This window comes from Bos mutus, chromosome 9 (genome assembly GCF_027580195.1).
Source record: "Bos mutus isolate GX-2022 chromosome 9, NWIPB_WYAK_1.1, whole genome shotgun sequence".
NCBI classification, from domain to species: domain Eukaryota; kingdom Metazoa; phylum Chordata; class Mammalia; order Artiodactyla; family Bovidae; genus Bos; species Bos mutus.
The window spans coordinates 88,262,541-88,289,927 of record NC_091625.1 but is presented as its reverse complement, the minus strand read 5'-3'; the positions used below and the strand labels follow the sequence as shown (position 1 = coordinate 88,289,927).

Here is a 27,387-nt window from a genome sequence, read left to right as displayed (position 1 = left end):
ATTCCCTCCAACATGACGTGCATCGTAATAAAAATGTAAAATTACTTTTAAAACTACTAAAATGAGCTTATCAAGAGCGGAACATAATAAGACAGACAAAATCCTCTCCAACACCCCATGGCAACTATGCTCACACTGGTCTTTTCTGAAAGAAGATACAGTGCAAATTAGCACCAAATACCCAGACTGACTAATTTCAACCATTTAGAAACAGGTTCAGTGGCACCAAACATGGGATTTGATATGTTTTTAAAATAAGCTACATGAAGGAGATTTTGAGGAAAGCTTTATTTATATATTGAAGATTTTAGAAATAGGTGTTAATTCACCTTCAAGAAGGTGTTATTTCATTAGTGTCTTTATTACGCACCAGACCTAAACCATCCTCAAACCAAGCTGAACAAGGTCTTCACTTGGCACTTAGCATTGACAGTCAAACTTAATGAAAGAAATTGAAATGTTTTTTAGAAAAAGATTACAGACTCTAAAAGGAGAAAAAAATCCTCTTGGTCTTCACATGCCACAATTAGTGAGTGGAATATTAAGTATAGGAACCTCATTCATCTATTACAGACACTGAAACTTGGAATCGTGTAGAAATATAGAATCTTAGAGCTAAAAAAAATCCCATTTTCTCCAATTATATAATCTGCATTAGTAAAGTGTGAAGAACTTTGTGAAACACGGGCTTAAATATCTTGCCAAACAGTGACAAGCAATGTCCGTGCCCATATCCTTTTTTAACAAGGCTCTTTTAGTATTTCTGTAACTAACCTCCCTTCCCTGAGCTTCTTCATGTCAAGTTCCACTCTTTTGCAAATTTACCCTGGTAAATTCTGTACACTGGTCATTTTAATAATTATACAACACTTAAGAAAGAATAGTATTGGATATTGAGGGAAAATCAATTATCTGAGAACTTCAGAAAGAACCTCAGCTCAGTTTCATGTCTCTGATGGGAATAGGGGTTGTCTGCTTTCTTTTAGAAAATATTCCTTAAGACACCATAAATGGAAGTCATATATGAATAGAGCATCTTCTATGAACCAAGAGTTCAAAAATGCTGTTTTTAAAAAATTAACATCACAAGATAGGTATCATTCCCATCTTAAATACAAGGAAATGAAGACAGAAAGGTATATAATTTTGCCCAATGTCATACAGCTTGGTGGAGCCAAATTGAGAACCCAGATGTGAATCATTAAGCAGCCTATACATGATAATTCTACCACAGAATTTTCTCCTAAGAACTATTCTAAGGATACATCTGTGTTTTCCTCTTTCTTTCCCCAATGCCAATAATTATATAACTAATAATTATGTTTTTATCCATTTCATCCATTCATTCATTTATGTAGTCTAAACTGTTTCTAAGTCTTCCTTTGAGTTAGTGGAAAGTAAGCGCTTCTCCCCTCTACTTTCTACTGCAAGAGAGCTTATGTAAAGGCATAAGCTTTTACTCTCCTCTTCTCCCACAGTCATAGAAATAGTGATTTTTTTCAGTTAGACAAATGGCTACAGAGTAAAGACTACAGTTTCTAGCCTCCCTTGCAGCTAGGTTTAACCATCAGAACACGTTCTAGCTGTGGGAGATAAACACAAGTTCATGTAGAAAACTCTGGGAGCCTCCTTTAAAAGATAGTTCATGCATGCTGTTTTGCATTTCTCTTCTTCATCCCTTTCTTTTTTTAAACTTCTGCCTGGTCCTAGGTACTTCTGTGAACCACAGTCATAAGGACCACCCTAGGGATGGGAACAGAGAAGCAATGGCACCCCACTCCAGCACTCTTGCCTGGAAAATCCCATGGACGGAGGAGCCTGGTAGGCTCCAGTCCATGGGGTCGCTAAGAGTCGGACATGACTGAGCGACTTCACTTTCACTTTTCACTTTCATGCATTGGAGAAGGAAATGGCAACCCACTCCAGTGTTCTTGCCTGGAGAATCCGAGGGATGGGGGAGCCTCCTGGGCTGCCGTCTATGGGGTCGCACAGAGTCAGACACGACTGAAGCAACTTAGCAGCAGCAGCAGCAGGGATGAGAAACTGCTAACTGAAAAGAGCCTAGGTCCTTGGAAACTTTACAGAGCAAAGATGTCACATTCACCCTAACCTGCTACCTCCAGAAATGTATGTTAGAAAAAAAAAATACCAAAATAAAAAAAGCAAAACAACAACAAAACTACTTCTAATTGCTTGAGTCTGCAACTTTCGGCCTCTATTACTCATAGTTAAACATAACCTTGGATAATACATTTACTTTCCCTTCAGGCTTGAAATCAAGACTCAGCTTCTGAACACATATTTGTATGTTTCCTATCCACATTGGCAAATATGGTAGAAGTACATTATTTTTCAAGATTTAAGTTTCTCAGAATTTCCTTCTCACAACACCCACAACATTCCCTACCTTTCTCTGTAAATTGTGGGCGATCGTCTTGTTTTCAATGACTGCATTGCTCTCAAGGCGGACCAGCTGCTCTGTGCGAGCTAAAACTACATCCAGACGCATATCAAAGCCAAGTTCAGCAGCCATCTGGTCCAACTTCATTTTCTCTGAAAGCTGATCCAGAAATTTAAGATACTAAACTCAAGAACAAAAATAAAAATTGGACACAAAAGTACAGTTAATAAGCCATCTCACAGAATCTTTCTCTTTCTCCCAAGCTTACAGGTAGTTCTTATTAAACCCAGTACAGAGCCCAGCCCCTGACTCCAGTGCTTGGTGATGAATTCTTAAACTGCCCTGCGAGCTCCATGTTCTGTTCCTTGTCCAAATTTTCTTGACTCCTCTGGTCAGTGGCCTTGATGTTTAGTCTAACATCACACAGTCTTCTTAACCCTGTGTTGTTGTTTAGCCACTAAGTCGTGTCCGACTCTTTTGTGACCCCATGGACTGTAGCCCCCCAGACTCCTCTGTCCATGGGATTTCCTAGGCAGTAATACTGGAGTGGGTTGCCATTTCCTTCCCCAACTCAGAGGATCTTCCCAACTCAGGGATCAAACCAGGTCTCTTGCATTGGCAGACAGAAAATTTGCACTGAGCCACCTGGGAAGCCCTGCCATCTGACAAATGAGGCATGTCCCCGACTACATCTACATCTCTCTGCTTTGACTAGATGCTGCTGCTACCATGACCCTCCCAGCCCCTGGGATCTACTGGTTAATCCAGCCTCTGTAGACCAATCATCTACATACCTTCCATGGCAATTTTGTCCACCCAAGTGAGCCCTGGCCTCCAAGGTAGAAACTGACCACTTAGCCAACCACTTTACTCTTCCTGGGTTGTGGTTCTACAAACCACGCTAAAACCAGAGCTCTCCATACAAACAAACGTGGACAATGTTTTTGTTTAAATTAAAATTCTTTAGAAAATGTCTTTAAAAGGTTTTAAGTATCAAGGATAAAGGAACAACTTTTTTTTTTTAAGTCTTTATTGAATTTGTTATAGTATTGCTTCTGTTTTGTGTTTTGGTTTTTTGGCTGGGAGGCATGTGGGATCTTAGCATCCAGGAATCGAACCCATACCCCTGCATTGAAGGCAAAGTCTTAACCACTGGACCACCAGGGAAGTCCCAACATTCTAAAATAGAGCTGTATCAGAAAAGTCAAAATTCATAGTTTAGTCGGTAAAAGTCACAAAACTAGCCTAGGATCCTCCTCCACTTGATCTCTGGGGCTTATCTGGTCACATCAGACATTAAATGCTTACTGAGTTCTTGACAGATGAATAAATCAACCAATGGGCTTTCTGTAACAGAATTCCATGATTTGGGTTCTATCTTTGAAACTTCTTCTCATTGCAATAGCTCTTCATCCAACAGGCATTTTTAGGCAATTATATGTTGAAACAAGTATCATTTTCTGATGACTGAAGCATGCCAGCTTAAAGCCCTGAACTACCTATATTTCAGTCATCAGGATGAAAGTATTTGTAAGTGTATATCTTCTAATTTTGTTGAAAAGCATACATAAAACTTCATCTTTCCTATATAAGTCACAGTCATCACAGGCATCGTGGTTGTATCATGTGACAAAACCACAGGCTGTTTCTGTCTCTGCATCATCAGTTTGTAACTTCTAAATGCTCTGTCGGCCCCCCACCCCACTCCCAGCATGGACTATTTCATTTCTAATCTATGCAAATGAAAGTGAAATAACTGCTATTGCTTGTATTTTAAATAAAATAGAGTTGGTAACTTTTCTGGGAAGGTATAAAAGCTTCATTTTCTATTTCTATTGGCCCATCCACTCAGCAGACAAAGATCTACCTCAGGCCAAAGGGGATTAAGATAAGAGGGAGCCAAGACCCAAAAGAGGAAGCGCCTTTTCAAGAATCTTGGCCAAGCCTCAGAAAGTTAAAGTTGCTGAAAGGATTCCTGTACATTTTGTTCATTTGAATCACAATGAATCACAACTTAGCATGAATATATTCTATGCTGTGTAAGTTTCAATTACCTGTATTTAAATTTAATTTCTGTACACCTTTGCTTTTCAATCTTACATGCCTAGAAAAAGCAAGAGAATTAAAAAAAAAAAAATCTACTTCTGCTTCATTTACAATGCTAAAGCCTTTGTGTGAATCACAACAAACTGTGGAAAATTCTTAAGTAGATGGGAAACCAGATTTTTACCTGTCTCCTGAGAAACCTGCATTCAGGACAAGAAGCAATAGTTAGAACAGGACATGGAACAATGGACTGGTTCCAAACTGGCAAAGGAGTATGTCAAGGCTGTATATTGTCACCTAGTTTATTGAACTTCTATGCAGAGTACATCATTCAAAAGGCTGGGATGGATGAAGCACAAGCTGGAATCAAGATTTCTGGGAGAAATATCAGCAACCTCATATATGCAGATCATACCACCCTAATGGAAGAAAGCAAAGAGGAACTAAAGAGCCTCTTGATGAGGGTTAAAGAAGAGAGAAGGAAACCTGGCTTAAAACTTGACATTCAAAAAACTTAAGATTATGGCATCCAGTCCCATCACTTCATGGCAAATAGATGGGGGAAAATGGAGATAGTGACAGATTTTATTTTCTTGGGCTCCAAAATCACTCCAGATGGTGACTGCAGCCATGAAATTAGAAGATATTTGCTCCTTGGAAGTAAAGCTATGACAAACCTAGACAGTGTTTTAAAAAGCAGAGATATCACTTTGCTGACAAAAGTCCATATACTCAAAGCTATGGCTTTTCCAGTAGTCATGTATAGATGTGAGAGTTGATCCATAAAGAAGGCTAAGTGCCAAAAAATTGATGCTTTTGAATTGTGCTGGAGAAGACTCTTGAGAGTTCCTTGAATAGCAAGGAGATCAGTCAATCCTAAAGGAAATCAACCCTGAATATTCACTGGAAGGACTGCTGCTGAAGCTGAACTTCCAATACTTTGGTCACCTGACATGAAGAGCCAACTCACTGGAAAAGACTCTGATGCTGGGAAAGATTGAGGGCAGGAGGAGAAGGGGGTGATGGAGGATAAGAAGGTTGGATGGCATCACCAGCTCAAACAACAAGAGCTTGAACAAAGCTTTGGGAGATAGTAAAGGACAGGGAAGCCTGGCATGCTGCAATCCATGGGGTCACCAAGAGTGGGACACGACTTAGCAACTGAACAACAACATGCCTACTATCCTTATTGGGCAGTAAGGATACTACTACTAGTTTATAGGCAGTTATCTATGGAAGATTCACCATGGGCAGAATCAGTTTACACAACTTGCTTTCATAACTGAGAGCTATTTTGGTATGAAAGTGTGAAAGTGTTAGTTGCTCAGTTGTGTTCAACTCTTTGCGATCCCATGGACTGTAGCCCACCAGGCTCCTCTGTCCATGGGATTTCCCAGGCAAGAATACTGGAGTGGGTTGCCATTTCCTTCTCCAGAGGATCTTCCAAACCCAGGGATTGAACCCAGGTCTTCCACATTGTAGGCAGACGCTTTACTGTCTGAGCTATTCCCTTCTCTAGGGGATCTTCCCAACCCCAGGCCTCCTGTATTGCAGGCAGATTCTTTACCTATGAGCCACCAGGAAAGCCTATATTTTGATATAACCTCTATTCAAATTAATGACATCATAATGAAGGATGGAAGACACAATGATCTACCTAAAAGTCTTGCCTTTGATGTGCTTCTTCTATTACTTAAATAATATTTATTGATTCTTGCTCTAAGTCCTGGAAAAACTCCAGAAAAAAAGATTTTCCTGGGCCTCAAGAAATTCAGAGTGGATTGGAAAAGTCGAGTTAAAACATGGATACGGCCCAGAGGGATGGTATGGGGAGGGAGGAGGGAGGAGGGTTCGGGATGGGGAACACATGTATACCTGTGGCGGATTCATTTTGATATTTGGCAAAACTAATACAATTATGTAAAGTTTAAAAATAAAATAAAATTAGAGGGAAAAAAAAAAAAAAAAACCACATGGATACAAAAGGGGTGGTGAGTGCCATGACAGAGCCACATACACGTTGCACGAAGAACTAAGCCTCTAAGGAAAGGTTTCTAGAAGAAATGACAATGGAACTGGATCCGAAGGGACAGCTAATGGGACAGTAGGGCAGTTTATCTCCAGGAGAAGAAGATGAGGAGAACACTTTTCAGAGAGACCAGCAATGTGCAATTTGGGTTGCCGAGGGGGCCTTCTTACCTTAGACCACAGGACAAATTTGAATGTGGATGTGTTTGGACTCTGACCACTCATTGCACCCAACCAGTACCCCGATGGTCCCTTGAGGCTTCTGACTTTGCAACCACTGCCCTGAGAGATTGCAGGTGAGAGAAGAGCCTGGACTGATGAACTGGCCCGGTCACAGCCATATAAAGAAGGAATCAAGACCTAATCCTGAGGGAGGCCCATACAGAGCCCTTGACCAGATGGAGGAAGATAAGATTAGACACGCATTTTATTAAGACCATGCTGGGAATGGTGGAGCGATCAGTGAGAAGGTTGTTTCCACAGTCTATGCAAATGATCGTAATGCTCCAAACTACAGCACTGCTTCTAAATTAGAGATGGGGAGGGGATATCTGAGATCCATTGGGGATATAATGCTTTAGGATTTACAGTGCTTAGAAATCGACTGAAAAGAGGGAGGCCTTCAGGATGACCCTCAGGATTCTGGCTTGAGCAACTGGAGGCAGATTACATCATCACTGAGAAGGACAGAGACAAATTTGAGAAGGGAGTCATTTTTCTTTTGAATATTTAGTGCAAGGTATTGGTGGAACCCATGGGAGTCGATGTCCGGCAATCAGATTTCTTCCAATTGAACACGTCAGACTCAGGTGCTAGATTTCCTATCAAGCTCAAAATGTCAACCAACACACCTTTTTGAGACATCTGTTTGAGAAATTCCTTTCACTGCTTGATCCAAACCCTTATTATCTTCTCATCAAAACTATTCTAAGAACAGTTTTATTCTAGAACCCAAAGGGCTCCTCCTTTTAGCCTCTAGATTCTCAGAGTCACCCTGCCTTCAGAGAAACCTTTCTTTTAGTCAAAACCCCTCTACGGCTTTCCATCGCCCACAGGATAAAGCCTCGCAAGACCAGCCTGCCCTGGCGCACTGGGCATCACAGTCCAGGCTCCCTGTCACCCTCCAGTCCTTCATCAGTCCTGCCGTCCCCCACCCCAAATCCCTTCCCCACCTCTTCTACCTAACAAGCTCCTACTCATTTTTTCCTGGCCGCTCTCCAGTGTTATCTCCAGGTGAATGTGGCTCATTCCTCACACAATGAGATAGGAAAGAAGTAATTACTCCTTTATCTGAATTCCTGTTGAATTGCGTACTTTTCTCACAGCACTAACTGTACCGTGTCCTGATTTGCCCATCTCATCTATGACACTGGGATTCCGCATAGGCATCTCTTAAGTATCTTTACATATCCAACCCTCAGTATAGGCAGGATGCTTCCTCAGTTTTTTTTTAAGTGCAGAGAATGAATGCATGAGTGTCCAGAGTACAGATTTTTCAACTGTAGAGTATTTTTCGTGCCAAATTCTATGCCTATGATGCATGCTAAGTTGTTTCAGTCATGTCCGACTCTTTGTGACCCGATGGACTGTACCCCACCAGGCTCCTCTGTCCATGGGATGCTCCAGGTAAGAATACTGGAGTGGGTTGCCATGCCCTCCTCCAGGGGATCTTCCTGACCCAGGGATCGAACATGCATCTCTTTCAACTCCTGCACTGCAGGCAGATTCTTTACCACTGAGCCACTGAGCCCTGAGGCTATGCATGAACCTATGTATCCCTATAGATGTCCATGATAAGGTACAAACATGTATCTTGTGATTCTGTTCAACAAAACCTTTCTTTGATCCTGCTTTTCATAGCTTCATGCCTGTTTTCTCTTTGGTCACCAGACTTCATTGTCATCTAAGTCTCTAGATTTTCCCATAGTAGTCTCCCCTCGTCCTAATGCAAACTGACTTCTGTTCTCCACCATTCTGCTGAAACTTTTGCTCAGACATCACCAATGGTCTTCATAGGGTCAAATCCTAAGCATAGACCCCTTCTCTTCTCACTCTACTTTCCTTATCTCCCTCTGGGTTATCAGACACTATCATTTCTGAGTCTCTCCTAAGTCGGCAATCTCAGCTGCCCGGTGACATGATCTTTCTAAAACACTGTGATGTTCAAAAATTGCTTATTGCACTTCAGAGTCTTCAGAATAAAGAAAGCTCAGTCTTCACAACCCAAGGCATTCCAATCTGCTCTCCCACCACAGCCCCACCAAGAATGCCAGGTTCCAGCCATATGGGAATAGCCACTCTGACACCCTCCAGTACTCTTGCCTGGAAAATCCCATGGATGGAGGAGGCTGGAAGGCTGCAGTCCATGGGGTAGCTGAGGGTCGGATACAACTGAGCGACTTCACTTTCACTTTTCACTTTCATGCATTGGAGAAGGAAATGGCAAACCATTCCAGTGTTCTTGCCTGGAGAATCCCAGAGACAGGGGAGCCTGGTGGGCTGCCGTCTATGGGGTCGTACAGAGTCAGACACGACTGAAGCAACTTAGCACCAGCAGCAGTAGCAGCAGCAGCCCTGTGAAAATACTTGAAACCTTCCAGACTTTTGTTCACTATTTCCCCTCTTTCTCTTCTTTCTCTCCACTAAAATCCAATTTATCCTTCAAAGATGAACTTGATTGTCTCCTTTCCTGTAAAATCTCCACTTTATCCAGAATTTATCATTCCCTTCACTGGGCTCCTAAAGCACTCTATTGGTCAATATACCTATTATAATACTTACAGCCTTATAGTACAGTACAGCACATTATTTGAACATCTGTCTCCTCTATTGAATCATGAGCTTTTATGATCAAGAACCGTGTGTTAGGACTTTTCTGGCAATCCCGTGGTTAAGACTCTGTGCTCCCAATGCAAGAGGCACAGGTTCGATCCCTGGTTGGGGAAGATCTCAATGCCCCACGGAAAAGTCAAGAAAAAAAGAACTGTGTGTTATTCATACCTTACCCCCAACCCATCAGAGTCTCATATATAATAGACATTCAATAAATACCTGTTGAATTTAAGTGAATTAATTTGGATCAAGGAAGCTCCAAAAATAGGAAGAAACCCCAAAACAATATCCATTGCTCCCTGAAATTTACTCATGACTCAGAAGTTCACCAAGATACCAAAGTACTGTAAAATTCAAAATATTTACATAAAATCTTATATTGCAACAGAGGTTTCCACCCATGAGCCGGCCCTCATGTTATTACTTTTTGCTTCTCGAAATGCAAGTCATCTTGCAGAACACCTCCAGAGACCAGCTCTTCCTCCAGGTGTGTCAGCCGGCCCTGAAGAGCCTCCAACTGGTTTTCTGCTTTCTGGGCTCTCTGCAGGGCTTTCTGGTGAAACTGGGACTCGTTTCCCAACTGTTCAACAAGCTTAGAGATTTGGGCTTCAAGCTGGGAGACCATCTGGAAACAAAGACACAGAACAAGGATAAGCCTTGTTTCAGATGCAACAAAGTGTTAAAATCCAGTGCTCAACCCCAAAGATACAACTATTTATAACTCCAACGTTCAGATTCTTTGTAACAATTAAATTTAAAAAACAGGTAATTGATAGCTGTTATTTGCCTCTGCTTGAAATAAATCTACATTCATTATCTAGCAAAATATTTTTGATTGGTATTTTTAATTTTTACATCATTCCTTAAACAAGTTCTTTGGGAAATCTTGAGGGAAAACCTTTACTTACCCCTCTCTAGTCAAGGCTATGGTTTTTCCCGTGGTCATGTATGGATGTGAGAGTTGGACTGTGAAGAAAGCTGAGCACTGAAGAATTGATGCTTTTGAACTGTTGTGTTGGAGAAGACTTTTGAGAGTCCCTTGGACTGCAAGGAAATCCAACCAGTCCATTCTAAAGGAAATCAGTCCTGGGTGTTCATTGGAAGGACTGATGCTAAAGCTGAAACTCCAGTACTTTGGCCATCTCATACGAAGAGCTGACTCTTTGGAAAAGACCCTGATGCTGGGAGGGATTGGGGGCAAGAGGAGAACGGGACGACAGAGGATGAGATGGCTGCATGGCATCACTGACTCGATGGACATGAGTTTGAGTGAACTCTGGGAGTTGGTGATGGACAGGGAAGCCCAGTGTGCTGCGATTCATGGGGTCACAAAGAGTCGGACACGACTGAGCGACTGAACTGAACTGAAAACTACCTTGGCAACATGGCATATGGGATCTTAGTTCCCTGACCAGGGAGCAAATCCACACCCTTTTCATTGGAAGCTCAAAATCTTAACCACTGGACTGCCGTGGAAGTCCCATTATTAACTTAGGAGTTTCAAAGCTCAGTTGGAAAGAGAGAAAAGCAAATATTGTATATTAACACATATATGTGGAATCTAGAAAAACAGTACAGGTGAACCTATTTGCAGGGCAGGAATAGAGCCAGAAACGTAGAGAATGGACTTGTGGTCACATCAGGGGAAGGAGAGGGTGGGACAAGTCAGGAGATTAGGATTGACATACATTACCATGTCTAAAATAGACAGCAGCTAGTGGGAAGCTGCTGTCCAGCACAGGGAGCTCAACTCTGTGCTTTTTGATGACCTACTAACAAATGGGTGGGATGGGAGTGGTTCAAGAGAAAGGGGATATATGTATACATATAGCTGCTTCACGTCATTGTACAGCAAAACTAAAACAACAATGTAATGCAATTATACTCCAATAAAAAAGAAAAAAGCTTAACCGGAAAAAAGACTTCAGACATAAAGTACTTTGAAAAACTATAACCTTTTTCTAGAGAAACTCTACTGCCACATATAGCACATTCAGATTACACAGGAAGTTAAACTTGATAGATAACCTTGGGCTGTAATTGGGAATTTAAGTGCAGAAATGTATTTTTCCAAGCTTTATTTAGGACTTTGTATTGAGTATTGGTTACTCATGCACTAAACTGCAGAGGTACTGTGTCTGTGCTGCACAGTTAAGGAGCAAAGTCATCTGTTAGCATTCGAAAGGTCAAAATGCCTTCAATTCAGTGAGTCAGAATAGGGTCAACAGCAGAGCAGAAGAAGGCAGGGGAATCTAGCTACCACCTCCTCTTTGAGCATAAAGTCACTGTTCCTCTGTTAAAGGACCCCAAACTCCCCCCAATCCCCTACCTTACCCAGTGCTTCCATCCTTTCCAGGAGTTTCTCTTCTTGTCCTGACCTTCCCTTAAACCAAGAACTTAAATTTACCAAACACCTCGGGTACACCTAGAGAATATTCAAACTGATTCCGCCAAATCCCATTTTCAGAAAATGTTGAATTAAATTTTTAAAAAAGTAAGTTTAAGGTCATAAGTTTATTTGGTTTTGATGGTTTCTTTTTTTTAAATTCCCACCCACCCATCTGCAAACAACGAAACCTAAAGACAAGAAGACAATCAAGCTGTGTTCAAATATTTTTAATTAATTAATTTATTTTAATTGGAGGCCAATTATAATATTATGTTCAAATATTTTAAAAGGCTACTATACAGAAGAACAATGAGATTTGTTCTGAGTTGTGCCTTCAGAGTTCAAGTTGAGGACCAACAGGTATATATCAAATATTCCTATTTCTATGTAAATAATTTTCCTCCTTCCCCATAATTTCAAAGTAATACATACTCATTGTAAAAAATGCATTACGGACAAAAACAAACATGTAACTAAGCAAAACCTAATTCCCATGATCTTACCAGAGGCAACAACGATTACTCTTTTAAAATAATGTATTTGCATGTATTGCTAAACTATAGTTGAGACATTACATGTGCAGTTTTGAGGTATGTTTTGCCTCATGCTTTAAGCGTCTTCTTATCTCCAGTAGTGAAGTGCCAGTCCCTGGAGGTGGCTAGGATTTGGCCAACCATTTGTTAATAATGTTACGCGGGGGACTGAAGTGCTACAGTCAGGAAGGTTCAACTACTTGATCTCTAATTTTGTGCTTCTAAGACTTTCAAGTTCCCATGTCTATAATTCAATTAATTCTATACTCCTGAATGTGCTTGAAATCAGATATTTGATGGCAAGCTGCTTAGTGCCATATCCAAAGAATGACATTTCTGAAGGAAATTTCTACTTTCATTATATACTATGAGGCTCTCAGAACCCCTCTTTCATATTTTCTACCCTTTGTTGTTGTTGAGGCACTAAGTCATGTCTGACTCTTTTCGACACCATGGGCTAGAGCACACCAGACTCCTCTGTCCTCTGCTATCTCCCAGAGTTTGCTTCAACTCATGCCATTGAACTGATAATGCCATATAACCATCTCATTCTCTGCTGCCCCCTTCACCTTTTGCCTTCAATCTTTCCCAGCATCAGGATATTTTCCAATGAGTTGGCTCTTCATATCAGGTGGCCAAAATATTGTAGCTTCAGCATCAGTCCTTCCAATGAATATGCCCTTAGTACTTACTAATAGCAGATCTGATCTTAATGCAAAAAATGCATCAAGTACAATACACAAAGTAACCTACAAAACTCTAATGATAGTATGTTGTACGAGAGATGGCACATGTTTCTGTGCCACTGAAAATGTAGTTTCATATTGGACTCTAAGTCAAAAGTAAGTCTTTCTACCTGAAGGTTCTTTGATGCTTCTATCCCATAGTTGACATGGCAAAGAGAAAGAAGCCAAAAAGAAAACAAATGCAGAAAATCTCAGTTGGAAAGATGGGAAACTTGTGATCACTCAGCCACAGTCAGCATGCTGCACACCTTACCAGAGGAGAGCCAAGTCTTCCACAGAAATCAGTAAAGACAACAAGTGAGTGCAGTAACTGACTCAGGGAGTGATAATGATCCTGAAGGAAGAGGCAGACACCTGATGTAGACCAGACTGTGGCACAGGGACTTCAGAGTCAGACAGTCCTGATTTCAAGCCCTCACCCTTCCCCTGACCAGTGTGTTAACTGAAGCAAGAAATTAACCGCACTGAAACTCATACTTTGTTCTTATGAGTAGATGAGCTAAATTAATGATCATTTGATTAGCACAGAATCTCATACCCAATTGAAGTTCAACACATTGCACCCACTTTTATCATCAGTATTACTCCTCCAGTATGTGGGTTCATCCAATCCTAGTCTTTTGTCATAAGGAGTCTGAGGAGTTTTTCAGGAATTGTCCTCTATCATGTTTCTTAAGGGCTTCCCAGGTGGCTCAGTGGATAAAGAATCCACCTGCAGTACAGGAGACGCAGGTTCGATCCCTGAGTTGGGAAGATCCCCTGAAGGAGAGCATGGCAACCCACTCCAGTATTCTTGCCTGGAAAATCCCACAGACAGAGGAGCCTGGTGGGCTACAGTTCATAGGGTCGCAAAGTGTCAGACACGACTGAAGCGACTGAGCACGCATGCACATATTTCTCAAACTGTTTTCAGATCATAGAAGCTGTTTTTCAACTAGAAATCTTTCTGGGAAAGAAAAAATAAGGAACAAATGTGTTGAATTGGAGGTGAGAGGGTCCCTCTTTCATCTTTATCCTGTGTGATCCTGAGAGTGATCCATGGAAACTATAATTCAGCAGAGTATGACTTTTACAAACACCAGTGTGGCTGACCTGGGCAGAATCTCCCCAGCCATCCTGCAAAGATTCTGGTGTCCAGAGGGCAGCAAACAACTGTGAACTTCCCAATATTCTACGCACCATAGAACTTTGCTTCGTATGCTTACCTAGATCTCCATGCATATGACACCACCAGGTCTTTTTAAAGTTAAATTTACATATTTTAATTCAAATTAATTAATATTCCAATCTGACTCAGTTCTTGGGAACATCAAACACCAGTGACCAGGTGAATGTTTCCCATCAAAACTGCAAAATTGTGTTGTGCTTTTCACACCGACAAATCTAAAGAATCAGTAAGACTTTTTTCCTTTTTTTTTTTCCCTCTCCTTTTTCTTAGTATAATCTGTTAACATATCCCTGATACTCTGTGGGACAAAATGTGCTAGGAATTTCAACACTAGAGATGTGGGACTTCCCTGGTCGTCCAGAAGCTAAGACTCTGAGCTCCCAATGCAGGGGACCCAGGTTCCATCCCTGGTCAGGGAGCTAGATCCCACATGCTGCAACCGAAGATGCCTCATGCAGCAACTAAGACCCAGCACAGCATATAAATGTTTTAAAAAGTGTTGCCTACTGATGTTGTTCTGATTAAACCCTTAATTTCTATTTCTGTAAAAAACAAACCACTAGAGATGCCTGGAATGGGCAGGGAAGGAGGGTGGCTTGTACTAAAGAACACATATCAATGGACATGAGTTTGAGCAAGCTCTGGGAGATGATGAAGGACAGGAAAGCCTGGAGTGCTGCAGTCCATGGGGTCGCAAAGAGTCAGACACGACTGAGCAACTGAAAAACAACATCGCAATTTTTAAAAACAAAAAAAAGGCACTGAAATAAACTATAATACTCCAAAACCAAGCAGCTTGGATTCTGGAAGTGAAATAATAATGCCCTAAGAGAACTAATTTACTTTCCAAGGACAAGGAGTTGTTGATTTCACCCGAGAGGCACTTCTGCTCTAAGATTAAATCCAATGGAAGCACAAGAGCTCTAAGCTGAAGAAAAAGCCACTTGGGTCACTTAAGGACCAGTGCCTTCTGGACAGAAACAACTCTTCTCTGATTATTCAAGCTAGATTTTCACTTAAGAAATATATAAAATGAGCTACCAGGAACCAATCAAATTATCCTTCCTTCTTGTCATATGTATGGCCAACACTATTGACTGGGCTGACCCTACACCACCACCAATGTGTATGTCAACTTCTGTTATGGTTTGAATTGGGTCCCCTCAAAAGAGTTGTGATGAAGTCCCCTGGTGCTTCAGAATATGACCTTATTAGAATCTTTACAGAGATAAGTTAAAATGAGGTAATGAGGATGGGTCCTAATCCAATATGACCGGTGTCCTTATTAAAAGGGGAATTTTGGACAAAGAGACACACACAAGTGGAGGGAAAATTATATGAAGACCCAGAATGTGATCCATAAACCAAAGAATGTCTGAGGCTATCAGAAGCTAGGTGATAGGTTTGAAACAGATTTTCCCTCTAGGCACTCAGAAGACACCAATCCTACAAACACTTTGACTTTGGACTTCAAGCCTCCATTGTGAGACAACAAATTTTTGTTGTCTAAGCCACCTTAGGTAGTGGTACTTCGTCACGGCCATTCTAGGAAATTAATACACTTCAGAGGCTGGGAGAGCTGAAACCTCTATCCTTGGACTTGCCCAGATGCCCTCGGAGCCAGGAGTGACTATGTAACATAATACTGGATGATGAAATGTCAGTGCAAGCGTATCTGAAGCTTCTGGGTAAATGTTTGGTTTAGAATATTGGAGGATTAAGAACAGAGCAGAGTTAAGAGATCAGAAAGGGGGAGTAGGGGAGTTGTAGAAATATCTCAGGTTGTTTATGGTATCACATTGAGTCCCCAGAGCTCTCACACTGGACTAAAAAAACTCCACTGGAGGAAATATAGCCTTGTGTGTGCTCTAAAGCAGAACAGAAGAAATGCCTAGAAAAATGTTTGTGAGCCTGTACTAATTTGTTTGCAATTAAGGAGGCATCGTGGGACTCACTCATGGTCAATTCTCAGCCAGATAATTATCCAGCTAGGAAATATCTAAAAGTTCAAAACAAATAAACAAAGGCTCACCTCAATACTCTGAAATCTGAAAATATCATAGTTTCCTGTCATTGTGCAAGAAATCATTATTTCAAAAACACCTGTTACAAGTGTGCCGAAATTTCAAGGCTACATAACTAAAATACTCATTTAGAATTCCTGGGAACTCCACAGTAGAACATTCCTCTAAGAGAGAGGTTTTCAATTAGGGGCAGTTTCACTTCTCAGGGTCATTTGGCAATGTCTAGAGACACCACGGGGCTTCCCCGGTGGCTCAGACGATAAAGAATCTGCCTGCAAAGCAGGAGATCTAGGTTTGATCCCTGGGTCAGGAAGATCCCCTGGAGAAGGGAATGGCAACCCACTCCAGTGTTCTTGCCTGGAGAATCCCATGGACGGAGAGCCTAGTGGGCTACAGTCCATAGGATTGAAAAGAGTCAGACACAGTTGAGTCATTAACACTACAGAAATCACTAGGGCTTCCCAGGTGGCTCTAGTGGTAAAGAAGCCACCTGATAATGAAGGAGACATGAGAGACTCAGGTTTGACCCCTGAGCTGGGAAGATCCCCTGGAGGAGGGCATGGCAACCCACTCCAATATTCTCGTCTGGAGAATCTCATGGACAGAGGAACCTGGTGAGCTACAGTCCATAGGATTGCAGAGTCGGATACAACTGAAGCGACTGAGCACGCACGCACAGAGACACCACTGGTTGTCACCAATCAGGGAGAAGAGGTGGTACTATCAGTATCTAGTGGGTAGAAGCTGGAGAGGTTGCTAAACATCCAACAAGGCACAGAACTGGGCTTTTACAACAAAGGATATTCCAGCCCCACATGTCAACAGCTGAGAAATCCTGCTCTAAAGTATAGTAAAGTACTTAAAAAGAAAATTAGGTTTTGCTATAATCAGAAGAGCATGGAACAAGTAGAAAGCACTTACTGAAAAACGTGTGGGTGGTGTCCTGAGTTCTACCTAGAATTGCAAATCCAGGAGAGTGAAAATGAATAGCAAAGAGGTAAACAAGAAAAGCAACGTTCAGTGAGTCGGAGTCACAGTGAAGGGGAGGATTTGCCAGGCCCAGGGCACATGGGTGTTACTCAGCTGGGGACTGTGTGTTTACCCCCGACAGCTGGCAGGGGATGCACCCTCTGCAGCAGATTCATCAATCTGTAAAGCTCCCATTCTTCACAAACAGTTCTAAGACAATATATAAAATCCGTTTTCTCCTGATTTTACTTGACAATGAGTCACACAAGATGCTAGCTACAGGCTTGATTTCGGGCTTTTAAAGAGTGAGGGCAGCTATTGAAAAAAAATTACAGGCTAGGAATGGCAGACAAAGGCACTAAAAAGGCTCTGACTCATTCTCATTTTTACGAGGAGAGGGGGAGGGCATAGCCAGCTTAACCAATTTACATCATTTTGCTTTAGAAAATAAACATATACATCATGCTGACAACTTTATGCCATGTTTCACATGCTGGAATTAAAATAGTTTGAGGAAAACATTTGGAAAAATAGAAGAGGGAAGCAATAAAATGTAATGGCAAAGATCCATTGGCTATTGAAGTACGTCTATTACTATTCAAGGTAACTCACTTAATGAAGCTTTTCTCAGTCCTTTTCTGAGTCCTGTAAACTCAGTCCTGGGTTTCTCCTCCAACCCAGGACCTATATGTGTACTGAATCACAAGATAGACTGAGTGACCATCAGAGACCCACGTATGTTACCTGCGAATTAGCCACTCAATCGTGACCGACTCTTTGTGACCTCATGGGCTCTAGCCCACCAGGCTCCTCTGTCCATGGGATTCTCTGGGCAAGAATACTGGAGTGGGTTGCCATTTTCTTCTCAAGGGGATCTTCCCGACCCAGGGACTGCACCCGGGTCTCCTGCATTGCAGGCGGATTCTTTACTGTCTGAGTTACCAGGGAAGCCCCACACATGTTATGGGATGAACATTTTCTATCCACAAAGAGAATCCTACACTTGGACAAAGGAGTCACTGGAGCTGCTGCTGGAGCACAAGTGAATTTTGCAGAGTTTTCAAAGAGAATTTAAATTGTCTTAGCATTAAAGGAAATTTACAAAGGTAACCCTGAGCTGTGTGTTAGTGTTCACTCTGAGTTTTTGAGGAACGTTAAAAGATAAAAAAGTTCATTTTCTCCTTTTGAGCAAAGAATGAACTCAGGAGAAGAAACAGTTCCTAATGGAATTAAAGGATTATATTAATGAATATCATAGAATTTGGATGTTATTTAGTTAAAACCCTCATTAAGTAGGACTTTAAAATCTGGATTTAATGACAATTTAAATAGAGTCTGGGCTGAACTTGACATGGCTAAGCAAAGCTTTATGGGAAAGGAGAACTGTTAATAATAGAAATAAGATAACAAAATTAAGCAAGCTTCAGTCATATGTGTGATGTAAACCACTTTTAAATCCACTTGTTAAACAGGTCCCCTAAGAGACTGTTTCAGGTATATCAGGAAAAGAAGAGAAGGAGAGAGGAGGTGAGACAGGAGGCAGGACCAGGGCACCAATAGTTAATATTTATCATTGCTATTGGCCAGACAGTGTGTTAAAGACTTCATAATAATTTTTTTTTTAATTTAAGGTTTACAACAAACAATAACCTTAAGAGGCAGATCCAGTTACAGGCCTAGCAACTCTTATCTGCAATTCCAAAATCCCAAAGGATCTGAAAGCTGACGGTTTTTTTTTTTTTTTTTTCAAAACTCATTGGCTGGCAAAGCTTGACCTGACGGGATCTGGCAACAAACCCTGACCTGAAGTGGCCGCGGCTCTTCACAGTCCTGGTGGATCCCACGAAGCCGAGCTGCTTGTAGCTTTCGCCGCAGAAGAAGAACGTGGTTGATTACGGAATGCTAACCAGAACCCACTGAGGAGCAGCGTGTCAAGGTCCTTTCTCCACTACCTTCCTGGGGATTATGTGACCTTTCTAAATGCTGAAAAATTCTGAATTCAAAAACCGCAGCAGAAAAATGGTACAGATGAATCTGTCTGCAGCACAGGAACAGTGACACAAATGTAGAAAACAGACAGATGGACGCAGGGTGAGAAGGGGAGGGTGGGATGAACTAAGAGAGTACATTGACATATACATGCTTTGTTGTTGTTCAGTCCCTAAGTCATGTCTGACTCTGTGACCCCATGGACTGCAGCACGCCAGGCTTCCCTGTCCTTCACTATCTCCCGGAGCCTGCTCAAACTCATAGCTGCTGAGTCGGTAATGCCATCCAGCCATCTCATCCTCTGATGTCCCCTTCTCCTCCTACCCTCAATCTTTCCCAGTATACACACTATCATGTGTAAAATAGATAGCTAGTGGAAAGCTGCTGTATAGCACGGGGAACTCAGCTCAGTGTTCTCTGATGACAGAGGGCTGGGATGGGGGTGAGGTGGGAGGGAGGTCCAAGAGGGAGGGGACATATCTATACATATGGCTGATGCACGCAGTCATATAGCAGAAACTAACACAACACTGTAAAGCAATTACACTCCAATTAAAACAAGAAAAGAAAAAAGCCCACAGCAGGCCTCAAGGGTTTCAGATAGGGGTGTGGACCCTGGACTGTCCCTCTACGGTAGGCCAGGGGAAAAAAAAATCTCAGAGGGCTGTCCTCACAAGAACCTCACATCTGGAGCAAGTGAGCATGCAGTAGAGACAAGATTCAGCATGAGTAGCTCTTCGTGCAGAACGCGCATCATTCACAGCGAGATGTGACTTCAAAAATATAATATATAATTGAAAGTAGGATTCTTTACCACTGAGCCACCTGGGAATCCCTGAAAGTAGTACAACCACATTTAAATGCTACTTTTAACTAACTTGGGCTTCCCTGGTGGCTCAGATGATAAAGAATCTGCCTGCAATGCAGGAGACCCAGGTTTGATCCCTGGGCTAGGAAGGTCCTCCGGAGAAGGGAATGGCAATCCACTCCAGTATTCTTGCCTGGAGAATTCCACAGACCAAGGAGCCTGGCGGGTCCACAGGGCTGTAAAGAGTTGGACACGACTGAGTGACTGATGCTTTGGGAAGAAACACTTTGACTAATTCAGACAACTCACTCACTGAATATGCTAACTGAAGGAGCTGACTGTCCTTAAGAAGCTTGTAAGCCCCCAACCCCCACTCACCTGTTTCCCGCTCTCTTCCTGGCTGCCCATTTCTCGAATCCTCTCCAGAATGGCATCCTCCGAGGGCCTAAGTGTGCCCGAGCTGCCCCTCAGGAGGGCTGCTATCTTCTCCCTAAATGAGGAGAGCTCGGTCTGGGAGGCTGCAGTTGCCTCCAGACTGGCCTTCAGACTCTTCTCCAGCTCCAAAGAGCTCCTCTTCAAGAGGCTCAGCTCCTGCTTTGAGGCATCCCAGACCCGCTGACCAGCAAGCAGCCTTTCTTGGAAGACCTTAACTTCCCTTTCAAGAGCTTCTTTGGCCTCCATGGCACCGAGCAAGTCCTAAAATAATTATGGAAAGTGAAGACAATAGCATTAGTAGCCAACGAGGGGAGGCTGCATTTGCTTCTCATTTATCTTGCTTACTGATGACTTCAAGGAGTTAGGGTTAAATGCTTATTCCATTCTTCATTCTAGGTGCCCTATCGTCTCTTCATAAAGACATTAAATTGTAAAGCTATGTTAGGTGAATTTAAGTGTCTGAAAAAGAGAAGGGATATAAAATCAGGGCTAGAGAACCAAACTGTGGACAGTTTGGGGAAGGAAAATGTGGGACAAACTGAGAGTAGCATGGAAACATAAACACTATTGTGAAATAGAGAGCCAGTGGGAAGGTGCTGTGTGACTCAGGGAGCTCAAACCGGGGCTCTGTGACAACCCAGAAAGGCGGGATAGGGTAGAAGGTGGGAGGAAGGCTCAAGAGGGAAGGGGCATATGTATACCTGTGGTGATTCATGTTGATATATGGCAGAAACCAACATGATATTGTACAGCAATTATCCTTCAATTAACAATAAATACATTTGTTTAAAAGTAAGTGGAAAAAAATAAGGCCTAGGGATGAAAAAAAGGAAACTGACATATAGGACTTTTCTATAGGGACCTCTGGAGAGATTTAATGAAAATACATCACTGGCTAACATACTAGTAGATTCGATCCATAGGTAGAATATGTTTACAGGGCTATGTGTTCTCAAGCTTGGTATAGATGGAAATTGATGTTGAGGAAACAGTCAACTCTCAGAGTCCTAATTAGCCACTAAAAATTATTTGAATGAAGATAAATAACAGAGTAGAATTATCATAAAACATCATTGTATAAAAGAGAGTAAGATCTTTTTTACCCACTCCAGTACTCTTGCCAGGAAAATCCCATGGATGGAGGAGCCTGGTGGGCTACAGTCCATGGGGTCGTTAGGAGTCAGACATGACTAAGTGACTTCACTTTCACTTTTCACTTTCATGCATTGGAGAAGGAAATGGCAACCCACTCCAGTGTTCTTGCCTGGAGAATCCCAGGGATGGGGGAGCTTGGTGGGCTGCCATCTATGGGGTCGCACAGAGTTGGACATGACTGAAGCGACTTAGCAGCAGCAGTGTATCTCCCTGTCTGATAAAGACAATACTGATACTGGTAGGCCCTGAAGAAAGGAAATAGGAAGGAGTAGTCAATTTTGGGGTGGGAGGATTAAAAATGGAGAGACAGAACCATACTGAGAAGAATAACTTTAAAGAATATGTATGTTTAGGTTTGTAAAAATAAAGGGCACCAAGAAAGTTACCAGTGTACCTACTTCTATTTCCTATATCTAGAATGGTCCAAAGAGACATCAAAAGGATATCTTTAAAATTCATTAAAAAAAAAAGTTTGTTGACATCAAGTTCCAAATTAAATTAATTCACATCAAAAAAGATTATGGAAATTAGTTCATGAAATGCTTTGCTGTTCTGGCTCCTGGTGACTGTTCCATTTCTCCACTCCCTTTCCAACCCAGTTCTTTTTGCAGAGAAGCCCCATTAACCACGAGAATTAAATAGTATGAAGAGTCAAGGACACTTTATCACAAATACAATACTTTAAGAATTTACAATACTTTAATACTTCACAGATTTATTTTTAGATAGTAATACAATATCTGTTCAGTTAGACTAACATTCTAATCTAGCATCAGCACTGGTGACAATAAATTGGAATTTATCATCCTGTATTAACTTAGAAATTGCAATCTAATGTGTGGTTAGAAAACTGAGTCCTGGGGCCTTGCCCAGTGGCCCAATGGCTAAGACTCCAAACTCCCAGTGCAGGGGGCCAGGGTGCAATCCCTGGTGAGTGAACCAGATTCCACACACCACAACTAAAGATCCCGCATGCTGCAACTCAGCCTTGGTGCAGCCAAATAAATTTTTTTTTTAAAAAAGAAAGAAAACTGAGGTCCTAAATTTGATGACACAGTGGATGAAAGTTAATCCTAATCCCCTCAGAGTCCTAAAACCCAGTAGAAAATTATATATCAACTTTTACATTGAAAGAAAGTCTCTAATGCAAAAGAGGAGCCTTTCCATGACCAATGGAGAGATGCTTTTAACCAAGAATTTACAAAAGTTCCTACAAATACACAGAAAACATATCCGACACTTGAGTACTATAGACGTACTGTCAGTTTGGAATAAACTAATCAATTGGCAGCTTACACCAAGAGACCAATAAACACAATTAAAATATTTCAGCTATGAGAAATTTTTTTCACTCTGATATCAGACTGTTGTCTCACTGCCTTAGAGACCATGGCCAAAACAGTTCTCTTTAACAAATCTGGAACACTGATGCTTATGTCTAATTTGGAAAAACTAATACAATTATGTAAAGTTTAAAAATAAAATAAAATTTTTTTAAAAAATCAGAAAATTCCTTCATGGTCATAGAATATAGTGGCACATGGCAGCAGCTCAGATTTTTTTTTTTTCTGGACACATTTCAGCCCAGTTAACTATATACTGTTTCTCATATGAAATGCAGGAATGTGGGAGCCAGCAACCAGGCCTCGGGGACCTACTCCTCCAGCGCTCTGATTAAGTGCTTCAGAATTCGGGGGGCGCAGGGCTGAATGGCTGGAAACAGATGGCCTCGGACAGCAAATGCAATTACTGATAGAGCTTTAAGCAGGAGACAGCAGCTGGAGTGGGTCTGGTTGCATGGCTACCTCAAGGATACACTGAAGTAATGTGACATCGGTGTCACCGGCCGGGATCTGGGAATGCTGTCAGACCGCACTGACTCACAGAACAAGAAACAACTAGCCCCCTCGGAGCAAAATCAGGACAGACTTCCAAGAGGGAACTGCATGGGCAAATGAGGACAGGCGCTATGGAAATAGTGATGGGAATCACTTAAACAAAAATTTTTTCCTAATTTATTTACTTTTGGTTGAAGGATAATTGCTTTACAATCTTGTATTGGTTTCTGCCATACATCAACATGAATCAGCCATAGGTGTACATATGTCCCCTCCTTTTAGAGTCTCCCGCCCATCTCCTACCCCAACCTACCCCTCTAGGTTGTCACAGACCCCTAGTTTGAGTCCCCTGAGTCATACAGCACATTCCCATTGGCTATCTATTTTACGTATGTTAGTGTATATGTAACAAATCTTTAGCTTCAGATCTAGTAATGCAACCAATGTATAATGATCCTTTCATGACTACTTGTAGCAAAAACATTTATAAATCATATGATCAAGGCATTTATTTTAACTTCCCAATTAAATGCATGAAATAATGAAATGATTCAAAGGTTTGTGTTTTTAAAATATATTAATTCCTATTATGATATTTCTAACCATCCTATGGCTTTGGATATGTCTGAGATCAAACTGCCTCTCAGAACTAAAATGACTGATTATCATCAGGGTAGAGAACCTCTGGCTTGAGCTTAATTCATCCAACCCTAGACAATTTTCATAAAACTAAAAATTAGTTGGTTATTTCTACCTACTGCAGTTAATACTAACAAACAAACTCAGAAATTCCCCCAAACATGCCTCTCATGCATTGCTGGTGATAGTGTGAATAGGTATAATTTTGGCATAAATACCTAAAAAATGTAATATGCACAATATCCTTTGGTCCTGTAGTTCCATGATCTGTTAGAGAAGAAGCTATAGGGTAACATTTTACTTCAAAATGAGGAAGGCCTTTCCTAAATCTGAGCTGTCCCAGTGGCATCATCAACCTTGGAAAATAACAAGAATTCAGTTTAAATTTGAAATTCTCATTATTGACAAACTCAAGTTAACAATGAATTAAACTGTCCACGAGGCCAGTGTGTTCCTGGGCTTCACTTCAGTACTGCAAAACACTCTGCCCTGAACTGGTCAGACTGTGCCTGGAGGACCATGGACAGTTCCCAGCTGAAATGTAAAGGGGGACATTGTCAAAATGGATTGGGTTCTGCCTCACATGCTAGGATTAGATCCATAATAAAAATATTTACATAACCATGTTATTTTTAACTCTGTTTCAATTTATTGTAAACGTGTTGAATGAACCTAAAGACAAAGCACTGAAGACTTATAGTTACAGAACAGAATGTAAGTATTATATAACTTGACAAGGTAAATATAATGATATAATAAAAACTGTGAAATGAATAAGGGGAGAAAAAAGTAGGAGGCATTACATTCATCTTATTTCATAGCAGAACATCCAGAAAAGTACTATTTCAGGTTGTCAGGTATAGTATTGCTTTAAAGTCTTAATGGTAATATTAGAAGTTAAAATGAGGGTGTCAACTGTGGCTAGAAGTGGAAGGAGAGATGATTCTTAATTTTATTTTGGGGTCTTATGAACATTTTAAATTTTTTATAATATGAGCAGATATTATTTTAGTGTTCATTTACATTTTAATGCCTCACCATTTTAGAATCTTCCCTCTAGCTTATTAGCACCAGGTTGCAGACCCATCCACCATCCCATTGGCATCAGGACTGGGACGTCTCAGGCCAAGTAGCTAGCTGCGCAGGGATATAGCACCACCAGTAGGCTAGCTGCCTTACGACCCCGTGATTCCCTAACCCACCCATCAGAGTGCCCAGGACCACCCCCCACCCCCCAGTGCACCTCACTAGCCCTGGGACCCCTGGGACCTTACTTGGCTGCAGGAACCAGCCCCACTCACCAGCAGACAGGCACCAGACCCAGGACCACTGTAACCCAGGAGTCTGCCATAGCAGGACCCGGCCCCCCACATGAAGGAGCCAACACCAGCTCTGGGACACCTTGCACCACTTGGCCAGCTCAAATTCCTAGAAACACACAATCTTCCCAGACTGGGTAAGGAAGAAATAGAAAATATGAACAGACTAAACACCAGTAATAAAATTGAATCAGTAATTTTAAAACTTCTCATAAACAAAAATTAAGGATCAGATGGCTTCATAGGTGAATTCTACCAAACATTTAGAGAAGAGTTAACATCTATCCTTCTCAAATTCTTTCAAAAAAAAAAAAAATATTGCAAAGGAAGGAACACATCCAAACTTGTTTTCAAGGCCAGCATTATCCTGATACCAAAACCAGACAAAAACATCACTAAAAAGAAAATCACAAGCCAGTATTACTGATAAACATACATGTAAAAAAAACCTCAACAAAATACTAGCAAAATCAATTTTAACAATACATTAAGAAGATCATACATTATGATCAATTGGGATTTATCCCATGGATGCAAGAATGATTCAATGTGATACAGTACATTAATAAATTGAAAAATAAATATCATATAATTATCTCAATACATGCAAAAAAGATTTTGACAGAATTCAACACCCACTTAAGATAAAAACTCTCCAGAAAGTGGGCATAGATGAAACATACCTCAATGTAAAGAAGGCCATATATGTCAGCTAACATCCTATTCAATGGTGAAAATGTGAAAGCATTTCTTCTAAGTTTAGGAACAGATAAAGGTGCTCACTCTAGTTACTTTTTCTCAATGTAGTACTGGAGATCTTAGCCACAGCAATCAGACAAGAAAAAGATATAAAAAAAAATCTAAAGTGGAAATAAACAGGTAAAACTATCATGTTTGCAGATGACATAATACTAATACATAGAAAATTCTAAAGATGTCACCAAAAAACTACTGGGACTCATTAATGAGTTCAGGAAAGTTGCAGGATAGAAAATTAATATGAAAAATCTGTTACATTTCTACACACTAACAACTATCAGGAAGAGAAATCAAGAAAACTATCTCATTTACAATTGGCTCAGAAAGAATAAATACCTAGACATAAATCTAAGGAGGTAAAAGACCTGTATTCAGAAGACTATAACACACTGGTGAAGAAACCAAAGGTAATAGAAACAGATAGAAAAATATACCATGCTCATGGATTGAAATAATTAAAACAACCATACCACCCAAGGCAATCTACAAATTCAATGCAATTTCTATCAAAGTACCAAAGGTATTTTTCACAGAACTAGAACAAATGATTCTAAAATTTGTAGGGGAATACAGAAGACCTCAGACAGTCACAACAATCCTGAGAAAAAAGAACAAAGCTGGAGGTATCATGCTCCCTGATTTCAAAGTATTACTGCAAAGTGACAGTAATCAAAAACGTATGGTACTGGCACAAAACAGATACATGGATCAATAGAATAAAATAGAGACCCCAGAAATAAACTCACGTTTATATGGGAAATTAATCTACAACAAAGGAGGAAAGAATATAATGTGGGGAAAACACAGCCTCTTGTAATAAATGTTGCTGGGTAAAGTGCACATCTACGTGCAAAAGAATCAAACTGGAGTACTTCCTCAAACCCCGAACAAGAATAAATTCAAAATGGATTAAAGACTTAAATGTCTTTAATCTGAAGACATGAAACCACATGTCTTCATGTCATTTCTGAAGATCTGAAACCACAAAACTTCTAGAAGAAAATATAGGCAGTATGCTCTTTGACATTAGTCTTAGTAGGCAAAGGAAACAAACTCAAAAATAAATAAATGGAATCTCCATACTATTCTCCATAATGGCTGTATCAGTTTACATTCCCACCAACAGTGTAGGAGGGTTCCCTTTTCTCCACATCCTCCTTATTATTTACTGTTTGTAGATTTTTTTGTTTTTTGATGATAGCCACTCTAACTGGTGTGAGGTGATACCTCATTGTAGTTTTGATTTGCATTTCTCTAATAATTAGTGATGCTGAGCATCTTTTCATGTGTTTTTTGGCCATCTGTATGT

At 41.0% G+C, this 27,387-nt stretch overlaps 1 protein-coding gene across 3 annotated transcripts in view; it reads right to left on the bottom strand.

Annotated features, from left to right (window-relative positions):
* CCDC170 (coiled-coil domain containing 170) overlaps positions 1-27,387 on the bottom strand; it is a 95,831-nt gene that overhangs the window by 16,074 nt on the left and 52,370 nt on the right. For 2 of the 3 annotated variants that reach the window (XM_070376874.1, XM_070376876.1), the window contains 3 exons: positions 20,312-20,629; positions 9,732-9,932; positions 2,408-2,581 (listed from right to left, as the gene is read on the bottom strand). In XM_070376874.1, coding sequence (XP_070232975.1) covers positions 2,408-2,581; positions 9,732-9,932; positions 20,312-20,629 — 693 coding nt within the window. The remainder of the gene's footprint in view (positions 1-2,407; positions 2,582-9,731; positions 9,933-20,311; positions 20,630-27,387) is intronic. The other variant, XM_070376875.1, reaches the window with a different exon arrangement.